This window comes from Trachurus trachurus, assembly GCF_905171665.1.
Source record: "Trachurus trachurus genome assembly, chromosome: 20".
Taxonomy (NCBI): Eukaryota; Metazoa; Chordata; class Actinopteri; order Carangiformes; family Carangidae; genus Trachurus; species Trachurus trachurus.
The window spans coordinates 11,997,372-12,014,543 of record NC_139911.1 but is presented as its reverse complement, the minus strand read 5'-3'; the positions used below and the strand labels follow the sequence as shown (position 1 = coordinate 12,014,543).

The following is a 17,172-nucleotide window of genomic DNA, read 5'->3' as shown; positions in this document are numbered from 1 at the left end:
TTCAGAACTTAGATGGCACAAATCATAGCTCACAGATCCCAAAGGATGCTGTTGGTGTCTGAGAGCTTACTGTATATGTAAACAAGCTGGTCGCTTGTAGGATTTTTGGTTTTCGGCACAAAAAACCCCACCACCATCAGTTCATAACGTATCAGAAAAGAAAAATAAAGTGAAGAGCCTGAAAAGCAACAAAAACAAATGATGCTTTGGCGGCCCGTTGCAGCTCTTCACCTGATAATATCTGGGATTAATATGAAATCTCAGAAGAATATGAGGTGTTCAGATAAGTAGCTCTGAGGGTGGGGCTGTACAGACCTACGTTGTGGTCATATGTATGGAAATCGGTCCCTGTCTGTCTCACACTTCTTCAGCAGACCTGATGCAATGGCCTTCACCGCCCTCATAGTCTCAGTGCAAGTCGGGCTGATCAGAGATTCAGGCAGGAGGAAGCCGAAGTAGCCTGTGTCCCTTAGCTCAAAAGCAAACGCGTACGGGATCCCATTCCTGTACGCCCAGTCGATAGAGCTGCCGGAGCTCACATCTGCGAGGAAGCGAGAAAAGTTTAGTTTCATAACAATAGCACTGTTTGGTTTGCTATATTTGAAAGACACAGTCAAGTGAGGGGGCAGTTACTCACAGAGAGTTGTGGAGGCAGGTCCGTATCTGTACCTCACTCCGTAGGCAGAGTACAGGGCCGTCACCGCACTGTGAGCTGCTGACTCCTGGAAAGTGGAAGCAAAAGCTCAGCTCATTCCTGCACAGTAGGATTTAACATCAGGTTGATCAGGTTGATTGGATTAAATAACAAAGGAGCCCTCGCAGATGGTTAAAAAATTAGTAGGTAATTGGTTTATTATCCAGAAACAGATGTCTTACCACACAGCTGAAGTTGGGGATAGTGGCATACTTGTAGGAGTAGGGGTAAAGCAGCATTTGAGCGTAGGCATGGATGGATATATAAGCTTTGACTTGTTTCTTGCGCTTGCGGAGGAACTTGGCGACAGCCTTGACCTCGGGCTCTGATTCAGGGTAGGGACCGCAGTAGGTCTCATCACAGGGATGAGAGGAGGCACCCTCATCTGAGGAAAGAAAGGGCAGCAGCAGTCTTATGATTGAATGACTCCAGGATGCATTAAGAAACAGATATGGAGGCACAAATTAAATTCCTTTTTCCCTCATATTTCTATCAGATCTTCAAAAACGAAAGAGCTTTGGCGCTGTGATGTGGATTCATTATATTCTGGACCATGTCCAGCTACAGTGACTATGCAGGCAGTGAGAAGACATACAGAGCGGTATTGTGGGGAAAACAAATGCACACACAGATTGAAATCACTAGTCACATTATAAGAGAAGCCAAAGACAATCCAACTCCAAAACCTCCCCACTGCCAAGACCCACCAACAGACATGAATGTTTCTGGATGCTGTGGCGTTTGGGGCTCCAGCAGGCACACTGTCGCCATGTCTCCCACTAAGACACTACATTAGCATTTTTTATGCTTAGAACAGTGACCATCAGTGCATGTGCCCTTGGATGATGTAAATGAGTGATGCAAAAATAAACATAAACCTGTAAATGAGACCTTGACTTGTTCTGAAAAGATTTACTCAGAGAACGAGACAGCACACCGTCACATGAATCACGCAAATCATATTGTAAATAGTCTTAAACATGTAAATGTAATGTTGTGTGTGCTCTCAAGGATTTCAGAGGATGTGCACTCAGTGACAGTCGGTTTCTTGTAGAGAATCTGATTTTATGAGCTAATGTTCCTTCAGGCATGGAACACATGGTACTTCAATTTCTTTGTTTTGCAACTCATGTTATGTCTCTATATGTCTGTCTACACCACATAAATTCTGACTGTGTTCCCAGAGTGATGATGATTCAGCAGAACACAACCCCCGCAAACTATCACCAACCACCCACCACCCACCGGACACTAAATGACATCAAACACAGACTTTTGTCACCACACAAATATTTTATCCACAGCTTACACCCATTAATAGACAGGAAAGACTACATCAACAACAGACTACAAGCAGCCTTGCCAAACTGCAGTGTGTTTGTGTGTGTGTGTGTGTGTGTTGCGAAACTCACCACACCATTTCACTTTCCAGTTTCTGTTAGCATCCACACCTCGACAGTGGAACTTGTGATTTTTAGACCGTGTTTTCCTCCAGAACCGATCCTACAGGGAAAATAAAAAAGACACTGTCACTGTATGTCCACTTACTGTCAGACACATCCAACAGATACACTTCTCCGCCAGCTCCGAAATAATCCATCTGTCACTCACTGATCCCCAGTGGGTCTGTTACTAACAGACAGATATGGAGACAGTTTTCATAGGCATTATTTTCACTAAAATATACATGGATTCTCCTACACAGATAAGCGCTGCATAATAAGAAACAATATATTATCTCTGTTCTGTGTAGTTTTTCCATGACAGTATACATTCAGATCTTATAGAAGTTATGGGAAACCAGGTTTTACTCTGAAAGCGCTGAATTCGGCAAAGTATCAGAAGAATATAACAGTATATATTTACTATGTCCTTCTTAGAAAATAATCAAAAAGTCAGATAAAAATCGAGGCTATCACCAGGGAGGTTCAGTCTGTGTTGTGAATATATAAAGACCTAATGTACCGTGGTCCAGCTGAAGTGATATCCATCCACATTGAAGACAGGCATGATGTAGAAGTTTAGTTGGTTGAGCAGTCGTCTCATCACAGAGTCATAGTGGTATGAGCTGATGGCCTGTAATTATATAATAAATCAGTATAATTACACAGCACGCTAGGCCGCATTTTAATTCATGGCACAGATCTAGATGAGGTCCAACAATAACAATCATATATCATTATTATGTGTGGATTGTTTTTAGCATTTTATAGGCCTAAATGTGTTCACAATCACAGTTCTTTGAATGCGAGCGACTACAGTGGCTTAACACTCTGGTGACTAGTAGAGGTGGGGGCTGGGGAGAGGAGATCTAGGCTCTGGTCTAATGCAGCTTATAGCTTCTCATTAATCAGACTCAGGCCAAGGTTAATATGAACAAAGAGAGCACTCTGACCTCCAGTGGCCATCCTAAGCCACTACACCACAGTGAATCTGCATAGATGTGTTCGTGTTGGGCATCTCTGACCGTTCCCAAGTCAAAGCTTTTCCCATGTTTTGTTTTGTTTTCTCCTCCCTTATTTACTTTTATGTAAATCTGTTTCTGATTTCCTGCTGTTTTTCCTCCTTTCTTCACACATGTCCAAGTTTTATTTTATCCTTGTTTAATTGAATTTCTCTCAGGAACTTTCAAATCCACATCATGACCAAAGGTTACCTTATGATCTATTTTGTTTTTCATCTCTCTGATAAATTTGAAGTGATCCATTATGACTTCATCAGGTAAGTACTCCTCAAATCAAACCATGACCCTGTGTTTCAATTTGATATTCATATAGCTTCATTTAATTACCCAGACTGTCTGGCACTCATTGTCTTACAAATCCTACTCATGTGGCATTTAAGTAGTATAAACAAGCAATTACAGGTTCTTGCAGTTAATGTTCGACTCTGGTCCCGTACCGTCCTCACTACTAACTAAGACTTAAAGCCTGTAATGGAATTCGTGTAAATGTTTGATCCATGGTCAACATCTGAACAATAAAGGGTATTCTTAAGTATTTGCATAAGTACGCTTCACAACTGAACAGATGTTCATGTTTTGTGGAAGGTTGGGTAGACCAAACATCGCAGACCGCTTGCTGCAGGCCATCACTCAGGCAACATCTAGAGGCTGTTTTGCTGCTGAGAGTGAGACACTGTAAAAGCATGCAATGGTGCAAATAGTGCATACTTGTAACTTCAAACAATGGTTTAATTTTCAAATTTGTAGAGCAGGAAAACAAGACTACCTCTTTGACAAACCACTGGCAGAAGGCAGGTCCGATCCACTCTCTAGCATGAACGCCACAGTCGATCCACACAGCTTTCTTCTGGGGACGACTTCTCTTTCCTAGCTGACAAGAGACAAGAACTGTCAGTTTCAGAGTTGTGCGTGCATGAAACCGACTGATTTTTTTTATGAGTGCCTCATGCCTTTGCTCCTACCTGAAGCACATACAGTGGTCTACCCTCGTATGATTTCCCAACGGAGAACATGTCAACCAGGTCTGGATGGGTTCTGTTCATCTCAAACATCCAGCTTTGGATCTTTAGAGCAGAAAATAATGTAGAGAAGATTATTTATGAGGGTTTTTCCAGGAATAATTCTAAAATTCCAACGCTTGATTGAGTGGAAATTGTCTAAGATGCTGCTGTTTTACTGTAATGAGTGTGATCTGTAACACATACAGTACTGTAAATGCTCACATTCTGCCTTTTTGCTTCATGACGTGTCCGCTGGATCTCACAGAGATGCATGTGTGTAAGTGTGTGTGCGTTTTACAGTGAAGGAGAGGATCAAAGCTCAGAGCACTAAAGATTTGTGTAGGCTCTCAGGATCTGTGTGTGGAATTCCTGCTGCTTCATAGGGCTTGACAGATTCATGAAGCGGGAGCACGATCGACCTGGGAAAATAAACACTCTAAAGCTGCGAAGTGTCTGAAGTGGAGTGAGTGTCTGTGTGTGAGAACACGGGGTTGTGGGAGAGAGACCTGTGGAATGGGGTAATTGGGACTTTGAGAGCACCGTAGGGAGGTTGTTTGTTTGCGCTGTGCGTGCGTTAGATTAGAGAGCATGAGAGAAGCGTGAGGGATAGGTAGGTGGGTAGATGGTGGGCTTCACATCTACCTCTTCCAGAGAGTGGTAAACCTCGTAGTCATACTGAGACTCTGACCTCCGCTTGCGAGAGGAGCGATATCCTGTCTGCTTTTCAATTTCCTTCTGCAGATTGGAGATAAACACCCTGCGGACGGGAGAAAAGCACTGTTATTTACGAAGAGACTCTTAACTTATGATAAACACCATAACTATGGGTAAATAAAACATTTGCTTTATAGATGAGGAATAAATCAGCGATAAAAGCATTTGGGTTGCCAGGTCATGAAAAGTACTGTGAGTCAGTTTATACATCCTCCTCTGGCATAACTCAGTCTGTCATTTAGTTATGTAATTTGTCATAATGGATATGATTTATTCATAGTTTACTATACCTTAATATGAGCAAGTAAGTAGGCCAAACCAAAAAGGTCACATCCTGCTCTTATCTTATCTTATACAAATTTGAGAATGGCTTTAGGCTTACATCGCTCCACTGCAATAACCCAGCAAATCTGAATTTTATTTATCAAATAATGACTATTCATGAAATATAAAACAACAGTTGCTACCTTTAAACATAAGAAAAGACGACTCATCAGATTTCATACACCAAGATTGTATCAGAGCAATGTTAGTACAGATTTGATCACTTCTGTGGCTGTAAATTGTTGTATCTATTCTAAACATGTCATTGTTTCTTTATGGTGTGTGGTTGCAATCGAAATCTCCTTTTTGTCATACATGTGCCTGTATGAGTGGCCTAAATGTAAAATTAAAAATCATAGATATTCCAATTTAATATTGCATAAGTGGGTCTCTACTAGTGTAGAGTCACTGCGTAGTGACTGGATTTAATACATCTGCTGAGTGTTGAGTATGAAGTGGTGGCGCAGGGGTCCTGAATTTACTGCTGGCACATACTGTATCTAATACCAATTATACAGCTGCTCTCACTCATCTCTTTATTTTCCAGTGTTAAGCCAGATTTCACCACCACCACTCACTCTGATAGCACAAGTGATACCATTTATACCACTGCTGCCTAGCCTACCAGTAAAGAAAATCTATTGAAAATGAGCTGAAACCATAATTATCACCATCATTATCTATCTAAAGACTTGTTTCCTGTCTGATCAGGCCCTATGCCTCTTCACTTCCCACGCCTTGCTAAAACAGATGATGGGAGCTTTCATCACAGCAGCTACAGTATGTGGGCAGCCATATTCTGCTAAAATATACTTCTTCATAAGTCCCTAGATGTACGTTTTTATCCATAACTTGTACAGTAAGAACTAACAACAACTGGATTATATCTCTGTAAAAAGAAATTAGATGTTAGACCTCTTAAAAAATCCACCCTCAAAACTACAACCACCTTCCAAAGACAGTGTCCCCTGCAGTGTAAACCGTTTTTGAATAATCTAGTCAAACAGAGTGTAGAAAAAAAAACTCATCCTCAGATCTGCAATTCCTCCCTCAGGACAGATATGACAATGGAGTCTAGATTTGGCTGCGGCTGCTTTGATAAAACTCCATCATTTCAACGTTAATTTTGATGAAGGATGGGGTAGGGAGATGAAAGAGCTGCATTTTGGAGCACACTTGGGAGACAGGCTCTGATGTGCCGTGTGTATGTGTGTGTTTATGTGTGTCCCTGCTTTGAGGAAGTGTGAGGTCTTTTGCATGCTAACTGTGGCCGACTCTGCATGTGCAAATCATATAGTCTGACGAGGGGAAGCTGGGTAATTGCAATACCCAGCAGATGTATCTCTGGGTGTAAACGCTTTGCTAACAAAATCATATGTGCGAGTGCGCTAATGAGCACGCATGTGTGCTGTAGAATGTCTCTGTGCCTATGGCTTGTGGTCTTTTCAGGCTTACTGATAATCAATATGTTGCTGCTTTAAGCGTGCACGTAGGTCTCGCGTGTTGTTGCGTTTCACGTGAACATCCACGGTGGCATTGTGAGAGATGAGAGAAGCACTGTTGGGCCGCCAAAGGTCCACCTGAAGGGACACAAGAAAGACATCAGATCAAGGGTTATTGTGAGATATATGGATGTTTAACATCACAATACATTAATATATTTTGCTTCAAAATATATATGAAGATATATTTATATAATTTGCTTCTTGTAAGAAAATAAACCATCTCATCTTTGACACAACATCAATGCTACTACTACTACTAATGATAATAATGCATAATCCCTCTATTACTCAGTGTATACATCACTGTTTATCCAGAATCATATAGGATATTCACCATTTGTGTGACTTTGTCATAGTTGCAGTGTGAAGCAGCATGACTAAAAAGTGTTTTCTTTTTAGAAAACACTTTTCTAAAAGTCTCTCGACCTTCGACCACTGAATATCAGTTCATCTGAGTCACTGAAGTTACACTGAAGGACACTGAAGTTAGATATCATGTCCGCAGGGCTAAAGCAGTTTTCTTCTGAATTCAAGCCCTTGACCTTTGACCCCCCAACTTCTGCTAAGTTTTTCTTTGACTCTATAGTGAATGTGCTGAACTCAAAAAAGTTACTGAGATATCAAGTCCATGAGAATGGGATACGTATGACACATGGGACAATATGAAAACAATATGTTACATGGCTCCAGCTGTCACCAGTGTTGTGGCATGGTATAAATGAAAAAAAAATAAAAAATAAAAAATGAAAACACATACTGTACAATGCTGTATATCATGATGTGGTAAAAACAACAGAAAAACTATAAAATAACGAGATATTAATGTCAATTTATTCCTGACCCAGTGAAAGAAAACTTTATAGAAAACACAAGAAATCTGAATTTTATGACAACATTGACAAGAATCTGTCATTTTCAGATAACTGATCCACTTAACACAGATGGTATTGGTACAAATACAAACCTGACAGGACTGTTTTCCTTTTTACCTCAAAAACCACAGTGGAAATACTGTACGTCTGCAACTAATTAAACTAACAAAACTAAAGCCCCAAAAACAGACCTCACTATCTCATCTGCTCGGTGTTCAAAACAGCACCAGACATTTGGTGATTATGACTTAATTGTTCTGGTCAGACCTGAGCAGTTTAACATTCCTTTAGTCTCTCTACCCCCAAGTGACTGAGCAAATCAGGGGAAACCTGCCTCCACAACATTAATGAGACAAAACATACTCTGACATGTCCCATTAACCCAGCAGTGAACGGCTGGTCCACTCTCCGCTGTTTGACCTCATATTAGCAACAGAAACCTGTTTTCAGCACTTGTTATCAGGCCGTGATAGCCGGGCCTGTTAGCTTTAGCTGATATAGACAGCCCATTGGCCGATCTTGCTGGCCAACCAAATAAACACAGACACCATGTGGCAACTGTGATAAAATAACAGACAGAGGACAAGAAGCTAAGAGAAAGACAAAAAGGGGGTATTTTTTAGGAAAGCACTGATCTACAAATGACACACTGAGCGAAGAGATAGAGAGCACTGTAAATTCAGGAAGTTCACACATGTCTGTGTTTGTGAACGTCCTCAGCTGGCCTTCATTTGCAGCATGGGGGCAGAGACATGCAGGCTGGCACACATGCTTGTTAATGTGTCAATTGGTTTAATGGTTTACAGAATGCATACCAGATTCATTTAAGTTTCTTTAGAGCGTGGGGAGTGGAGAGCCCTCAGCTGGATCGTTTGGTGCCCTTGAGTATAAACCCGCTCTCTATTGCTGCACTTTTATGGCATTTCCAAATGGTTAAGTACCCCAAATGCTGCAGCAGTGCTCCTCTGTTAGCCAAACAAATCCAAAACACATATGTCCAAAAAGCACTAAAACATCTCTGATCAGATAATCCAAATCCTCAAAAAGAGTTCTCTCAATTTAAAATTTTATAGCTGTATTTATGAGCCCTAATATGTGTTCTTTGTCTGCTTTATAAATCTTTGATCTCTCGTCATTTTTCCTTTTTTTGTGTGAGTGTGTGAGTGTGTGCAGGGTAGCTATTGAATTTGTTTTGTTTTGGTTTTGTAATACAGGCGTGGGCAGGACACGAAGGGAAAAGTTATAGTTCTATAAAATGAGTTGGCTTTTTTTGCTTGAGGCAGATGTGGTGAAGCTGCAGCTGAGTGTTTATATGTCAAGTAAAAAGAAATCAAGTTGAGCAAAGTAAACTGTGATTGAATGTGCGTTGCAGGGCGAACCACTGTATGTTTTCTGAATCATGCCAGCTGTTTGACACTTTTCTATGCAATTGCACTTTCTGATTGACTTCTAATTGTTTTTTTATGACTGTTCTTTTTTATTGTAACTAGTATATACCTGTTGTGAAGCACATTGAGTCTGCCTTGTGCATGAAATGCGCTTTATAAATAAAGTTGAATTGAATTGAATTTATAGGAACAGTTAAACAATTTTGGGAAATGTCACTTTCTTGCTGAGACTTACAGTAGAATATTAAATATGATGCTACAGCCAGTTAAAGCCAACCATGAAGACTGGAAACACAGATAATTGCTAATTGTTGTACTTGAGGTGATCTGAAGATGTTCTCTTTTTCTGTTCATTCTTTTGGGGTGGTATTTATGGACAGTTTTTTTTTGTCAGCTTCTTCAAAAATCAGCTCCAAAGCCTAAATATGTGAATGGTCTGTCTGTTTCCTGCCACTACAATAGATTCAGACGAACTTCTCCTCAGTCTGGGCTCAGAATAAGACACTACAGCTCTCATTTAGTTTGGGTAAACAGCTGAGGCATGCCAAGTCTCTGTATCAGACACTCTGGTTGGCTGTGACAGCACCTTCAGGAGCCAGTTGGATAGTCCAGTAGAGTGATGTGAACATACTATCAAAGAATGCAGATGAGAATTGATTAATAAACATGGAAAGAAAGCAGAAGTGCAGCGCTAAGACTACTCCACATCTTTCCCAACTTTTAATGTTAAAGTATCAATTGAAGTCTGTGATTCAGGCTTATTAAAAAGCACTGATGGAGAAAAAGTGGCACCTCTCTAGCTTAAACGGTTACTGAGTAATGATGGCATAGAGACAATGTGACATTTAGAGGGGTATACTGTATGCTCCAGGGCTTCACTCTATAGCTCAGTTTAAATAAATGTGTCTCCCCTCCTGCTCAGCGGAGACAGCCTGTGATAGTGATGTCATCTACAGACAAAAGCTGAAACCCCTCCATGGAAAGTAATAATTAAATAATTTATATGGTGCAATGACAGCAGCCAGGGTGATTTCACCAAGATATTAGTACATCTGTTTCACAGATTTAATCCTTGGAGCATTTTTTTTTGCACAACACTTCAACAGTATGAGCTAATAGAGAGACACAGTCACTGATTCTGTGTCACTGCTCCCATCAAACAACATGGGACCAATGGACATTTTTATTAAAGTCAGGTCAGGCACTGACTGAAACAATCGCTGTTTAGTTGAGTAGCAGTTACTGTAGTATCATAATCCATAAATGTTGAAATCCTTTTTCAAACATGAACTCATTCCATCTGCTCAACTGTGATGAGCTTCTTTCTTTGGGACATAAAAATAATGAACTGAACATATTTAAACTTTGATGCGATTGTCAGATAAAACAACAAAGCAACAGTGTGATGAGATCACCTTGGCCTTTACTGTAGGAAATGGCAATCAGTTAAAAATATTACGAGTTAGCTGGAATGAACTGGCAGCATATTGTTCCCCATTGTAGACACAATCATTAACATGTTCTCCAGAAGCTGAAGTGGAAATGAAGCGCAAAAGCGTTTATTTAGTTTTTGTGAAAATGTAGAAACAGCTCATCTTCACAGTGCATAGCATTTGTGAGTCACGCAATGTGTTTAAGGCTGTGAGGTTGAATTTGTATCATCTGTTTATGCAGTTTGTTTCTGTTGGATTTTACAGCTCAGTGTGTTATCTGCCATTTGGGTTGCATCAGTTTGTCCTAAACTGCTGTTGTTTCTTCTAGAGATGCAAAACACATTAATTCTTGTGAATGAGGGGATTTTTCATTGGAATGACCAGCAGGTGACTAAAACACTTCACATGAACAGGTTAGATGTTATGTCAGTCATCCACCAAGTGCAGCTAGACATTTTTTTTCATATTTTGCTAGAAGTGTGTTATTTGGTTGAAGATGGCTCCTGCGTTTGATTCCTTTGCAATTGGGTAGTAGTTATTTATTATTTCACCTCTTGCCTTGGCTGAGGCTGAAAACTTCGACTCTGGCCCTGGAAGCATGGCAGTGTGGCTAAGCTACTGAATACACATGTCCACAGCTGTCCAAACAGTCGCTGCCACTGCCTTGGTTGGCCTCAGAGCATCGTGTCCGCTGCCCTTCTATACATGAGACTCCAGGCCAGATCCTGACCAGCAGCCTGGCTCTCCGCTAGTTTCCCTTGCCGCAAGTTATAAACATTTACTGAGCTCTCTTTTGTCCCACTCTGTCCTTTTCCCGCTCAGGGATGTGTTGGTCCTGGACCACTTGATCTGAACCTGGACAGAGGCCTTTCATATGTGCTGGTCCAAGCTGAAACTGGCCACACTGCCTCTGGGCCAAATTCACGATTTTACACATTCATCCCAAACAAAGTTTCTAAAATCCTTTTAAGTATTTATAGAGTTCTACTCAATTCACTGTTTCACATTATATTCAAGTTTTATATAGATTGAAATGTTCTTTTAAGGGACTTGAATGCTAAAGACAAAATTTCAGATCTATGAAATAAATAAAAAAAGTAGAAAAAAATAAATAAAAAAGAGAGAGAGAGGAAAAAAGTGGTCTTAAAAGTTAGTCCAAAAAATAGTGTATGTAACTGCTTCCAATGCAAACCAGAAACCCCCCAAGCTCCAAGAAAAAATACAGAGAACAAGACCTCAGTGTCCTCATTGGCTGATATTTTATTATGATATAATTACACATAATTTCCTTAACTTTTACTATTTTACTATTACTACTACTACTGTTACTATTATTATTATTACTATAAATGTTTTCATCCACTTGCCTTCATCCATAGGATTTACAGACACTGATACCACTACAAGGTTTTTGAATTATTCCATTAAGGATAAATGAATGAATGAATCCACATTCACATTCCATTCATTCCAATTCCAATAAATAAAACATAAATCAATACTAAATCTAAAAAAAAATCAAAGTGTCTCCCACATAGTACTGATAGACTGATTGATTTATTGATCATCACATAAGGCCCCCTTGTTAGGTTCTTTCATCTTCTCTATCTGGGTCAACCCGGGTCCTCCAACCTTTTAGTTTTATTGTCATCTTTGATCTACTAATCATTAGCCTTTTCTTGAAAATAATTACCCGCATCACACTAATATTCACAAATATGCTTTGATCTCTTAATGCCCTGTTCAACTACACACAGATGACAACACAGGAAAAGCTGATTTCTTTTTTTTTTTTTTAAATGTACAGTTCAATCAATTATTCAAAGAAGTTCTCTGACTCTTTGTTGAGCAGGAATTTCTTCAGCTGAGGGCAACCCTGGAATCGTATCGTGCTTTTTATGCTTCTTTGCAAACTAAAACAATGTGCAAAGGAAGGTCATACATGCTCTCAAGGCTGATGGGTAATTACTCCCAAATGAGTTTGGGAAGAGAGGCAGGGCCTTTTGTGTCCTCCTGGGTTTTCTCTAATTTCAGTATCTTTGAAACATATGTTTATTTAGTTTGTCAACGATAAGATATCCAAGCTGCGGATGAAAAAAGTTTTATATTTTCCTAAATTTCTTTCCTCAGTGAAATAAATACAGAGCATCTTATCAACAGTATCTCAGTCTCGCAGACAGGGAATATGTCCTGACTGTGACAGATGACCACGCTCGGCTGCTCGTTGTCGCTCTGTTTTCCCTATCGCTGTCCCCAGCCCTCTGTCACATCAACCCCCCTTTTACCACCACTGTCACGCCTCACTCTGTCTGTGACTGCTGTTGCAAGTGTCATAGAAAGATCAAAAGGGAACTACAGGCTGGTATGAGCAGAATAACAACAGAAATCACACTTTTAATACCGTATTTCATGGCAAAAAAGTCAATACAAAGTTGATTTTGAAGTCAGGTTATTGAAAATACTGTGTAACATATGTCACTGACTTGGCTCACATATGAATACAGTATATAATACAGCAGAAAACATACAGGGGTGAGTGTGTTGGAGGGAAATATTAGAAAAAAAGTGCAAACCTTCATATGTGCCAGAATTTTCTTGAGCACTTGGACCTCCTCATCGTTACCCGGAGTTATTCTGAAGACTTGATCACTGCAAAAACAACAGAGCTCTTCTAAGTGTCAGGTTACAGCTGGGATCAAAGTGCCCCAAAGGGCTTTTTATGCCACTAAAATTCACTGTAACAAGACTTGGATCCATTTTCGCTAAGTGCACATCATTTCCAAAACAAAAAAACTAAATATTCTGGGCAGCGGCATCACAGGTAATGCGACCACCTTTTTGTGCTGATTGAAGGTGACACTTATAATAGCAGATGTTTGATGGTGAAATGGGTGGTTCCCCAGTAGAGTCCTATAGATGACAGGGTCAAACCCCAGTCAAACAACCTGTGTGAGACATCATTATAGGATTATATTTCACCATTTCAAGCTCTGCAGGTAAAGCACCTGGGACTATTCTTTAGTGGATACAGTAGCAGCGGCTGTTTGGCATTTTCATTCTGCAGATACATCAATCATATATTAATATGTAGACAGATCTTTAGACCTTTTCTTTTCTCAAGTAGATAAAATAATATATGACTAATGAGTGATTATGCAGATGCGACTCTGTGGGAAACTTTGCCAATGCCTTATCGTTATATATTTTTTTTCCATTGTGTGAATCAGTGGTGTTTATCAGACAGAAACAAAGTCTATTCAGAGGAAGTAAATCATTTATGAATATAAAGTGAAAGGCAAGACACTGCACAATGTCTTGGATAATTGTTACATAAAACCATAAACAGATGGTTGATGCTTTGTTGTGTCTTGTCTGCCAAATCTCAAAGTCTAAATGAGATTTAAGATGTTTAAAGATCTGCGGCCAAATTGCCTCCGTGCTGATTATGAGTGCTTCATTCAATTTAGTAAATCAAGAATCAAGAATTTATAATAATGAAGTTATGTATTTACTTCAGGGAAAAGTTGTAAAATTGGTTGTAATTCAATATAAAAATCGTAGTTATTGTTATTCTTCTCATGTCAGATTAGAAAGGAAATCTGGAAGCAGACAGAAGAAGCTCGGGAGCGTTTCTAACTGAATTTGCAAACCACATCTTTTATATTTCCTTACTACAAAACAAAGGCACTCTTTATTTTCATCATGAATCTTGCATAAAGTGCACAGTTTCTGGGGTTGACCTTAAACATAACACGCTGCCAATAATTCATTACAGTCTCTTAATTATAATCTCTCTTTGTTTGTCCAGGTATCTGTCTGTCGCCCTGTTCTGTCTGTTCCGTGACCGCTTTCCTGTCTCTCTCTTTCTCCCCTCTCTTGTCTTCCTTTCTCACATTTTGCTTCTTTCAAATCAAAGAGAGGTGTTTTTTTTCTTCTTCTTTTACAACGTGTCACACAGGAAGCTGGGCCCCCTAAACAAAGGTGGCATTGGGCCACTCTGAGGTTCGGGGAACAAAAGGGCCAGGGCACCCAAACGTGAGCGGCGGACCCAGTTTTCAGTGACCGCAACACACAGACACACACACTGTGCCGTTTCCATGGCAGCAGCAGTGATAGAAGCTGTGTGTTTTTGGAGGTAAAATGTTTTAAATTGTGAACTTGAAGAGCAATATTTTCTCTCTCTCTCACAGACATCAGAGGATTGTGTGTTAACAGATTCTAAATCTGATGTAAGTAGCAGAAGTCGTGTTTAGGGGCCGTAGTTAGCAAGAAAAAAAAAGTGTCATCACAAAGCTTTACAGTAATCCATATTGTATCAGTTTTGCATCTTTTAGTCAAAGATGACAGACTGTTTCTGTCACAGTGCTGCTCTGACAGAGGCCTTTTGCTTTGTATCTGCCAGCTGCAGGGCTTTCTCCACTAAAGCTGCCTCTAAGTTGTCAGTCTGTTGATTCCCACAGAAGGACTTTCTCTGGGATGGAAGCAATTTGTTTTTAAGACAATCTGGGCCCTTAAAACCAAGATTGTGTTTTGAATACTTTGATGCATCACAGGCGTCCTCTCTCCATTTTCTGTATCCAAATCTCAATGTCCGATAACGTCAAGATGCTCTGGGTGATACATATCTTTTAAGATTAGAGGCTCTTTGTCAAGCTGCATACAGGACAACACCCAGTGTGTCACTAATTTCCAAGTGAAACCCATCCAGCCGCCCACAGCGCTGAATATTGGGAGTCTGTGTCAAACCAGAAGTGGTGTGAGGTGACGTCTATGCACAATTTCTGGAGCCCATCCAAAATATATGTTGTTTGAGACAGACGAGGAGGGGGTTTCCAGGAGACGTGGTCCCCCTCTGCCTTTGCAAGGACCTCTTCTATAGGTTGAATAACATATTTTAAAAAATAGATCATAAATACTTTCACATGCTTCAGCCGTGCCTTCTGTATACTTGCCCAAATTCCTAAAGGTGTCCGGCCAGATGGTTACCACTGAAGATGTCTAGGTGGAGAAGTATGTGCTCCATATTTAACTGCATAAAACATGTTTATTCCCCTTTTTGTTGTTGAAAATTACTGCTTACAAATGTGTTGTTGCTCATAATTATAGAAACACACAGCTGAAGGAAGACATCTGCCATCTTACAACTACAATTTCTGAAATGATTACTCTGAGCAGTTTGACAGGCTGCTGCTGCTGCTGCTGCAAGCATCCCCACTGTCACCAGTGCATATCATGAACAATCTGAGTGTCTCTCTGCACATAGTCTTATCAAAGTAGCATTTGAAAACAAAAGCAGCCTGGGTAGATTATGGAGTAAACTTAAAACATTATATTATGTCTCACGCAGGAAGTTATGTCCCAAAACGATGAAGAAGATGGTGAACATAAAGACTTTCTTTGTTCCTCCTCTCTCTACTCTCAACATGAGATAAAGCCCGTGTTTTGATGTGGAGATCTCTGCTGACAAGACTGAAGTCTCCGTTTAGCTGCTCAACATGAATGAAAACCCCACAGTGTGGTGCGCCCAGGCTCCCACGAGTCCCCAGAAATGAATGGGGGGTCTTTACTCACCCTGCGTAGCGGTTGTTGTAGAGATAGGCACCGACGGGACATAGCACGTTACTGCAGATTATCACACAAGGCAGTAAAACGGAGGCGCGAAATGCGCTCCAGTGGTCCAGTGCCATCCTTGGCCAACAGATCAAAGACGGAGGACACGATTACGCGACTTTTGCAGGATGCACTTATCAAAAAGAGAGAGGGGGAGAGAGAAACTCAGAGGACTCGGTCCAGCGCACCATCAGCAGATTGGCCAAACTCTCAACTCAGTTTGCGGCGGTGCCCTCTCTCTCTCTCTCTCTCTCTCGTGCGGCTCTCCCTCTGACACAGAGGATGCAAAAAGGTGCGAAAGTCGGTCAGCCGGCACAAGGGGAAGCATTTACCGCCTCCCTGAAGCTCTGAGGGGGAATCACTGAGGGGGAATCACTGGGAGGCTGCAGCCCTTTTTAAAACGAGGAGGACCTGAGTCACGTGGCCCGGTGTCGGCGAAAAGTTGGTAACAGGATCCGTCTGTGGCGCGCACCGTGCGCTCAGGGGATGATCTACTCTGTAGTGTCTGATGAACACATAAACACGTGTTGTATGATTTTTTTTTTTAAACAAAAAAGTCAAATTAAGAGTCTCAATGTTTTCATTTGATGTCCAAAGTTTTTTGCAGAGACATGAAGTGTATCAAGTAACTTGTTTTCATCACCCCAGAACAACAGACTTATTCTTTCAGTTTGCTCAACCCAGACACAATCAGCTCTTCCCTTGTTTTGATAAGACATCTGAGGGCTGTCTCTGCTCTATCTGATGAACCGTGCTGTCCTCTGGTCTTCGTGTACATGATGCACATTAGATATAACTACCATCTAGTGACTGCATTTTGTTATTGGCATAAAATGTCCCAAATGAGCTCCCTTTTACATTTCCACCATGTGTTCTGCCTGTAGGTGGAAATAACATCTTGTCAGGGGGAGCCTATTATACTAAAAAAGAAATGCATGACCAACAAGTATGGATAAGAACAAAATATTAAATCCAGAAAACAATGAGAGTATTATTTGCGTTTTCAGATGTTAAGAGCACATGGAGCTCCTGAATCCTTTGCTTCCCTTCCACTTATATCTCTACCCTAAAGCCAGTGTGATAAGAAGCAAGCAGCTCTGACAGTGCCTTGGCCTCACTCCACCAGGAATCCCTCTGTGGAGCTTTAGGTGGCTCTCCCTGTTATTC

General features: G+C 40.7%; 1 protein-coding gene across 1 annotated transcript; it reads right to left on the bottom strand.

Moving 5' to 3' along the window:
• Positions 1-326: 326 nt before the first annotated feature.
• cpa6 (carboxypeptidase A6) lies at positions 327-16,082 on the bottom strand (the record flags this gene model as incomplete). The annotated part of the gene is made up of 11 exons (XM_083995649.1): positions 327-541; positions 638-722; positions 877-1,079; positions 2,107-2,197; positions 2,660-2,770; positions 3,925-4,029; positions 4,121-4,222; positions 4,802-4,916; positions 6,653-6,777; positions 12,969-13,044; positions 15,967-16,082. The coding sequence occupies 11 exons, from the start codon at positions 16,080-16,082 to the stop codon at positions 327-329; spliced, it is 1,344 nt and encodes a 447-aa protein (XP_083851775.1).
• Between the last annotated feature and the right edge of the window lie 1,090 nt (positions 16,083-17,172).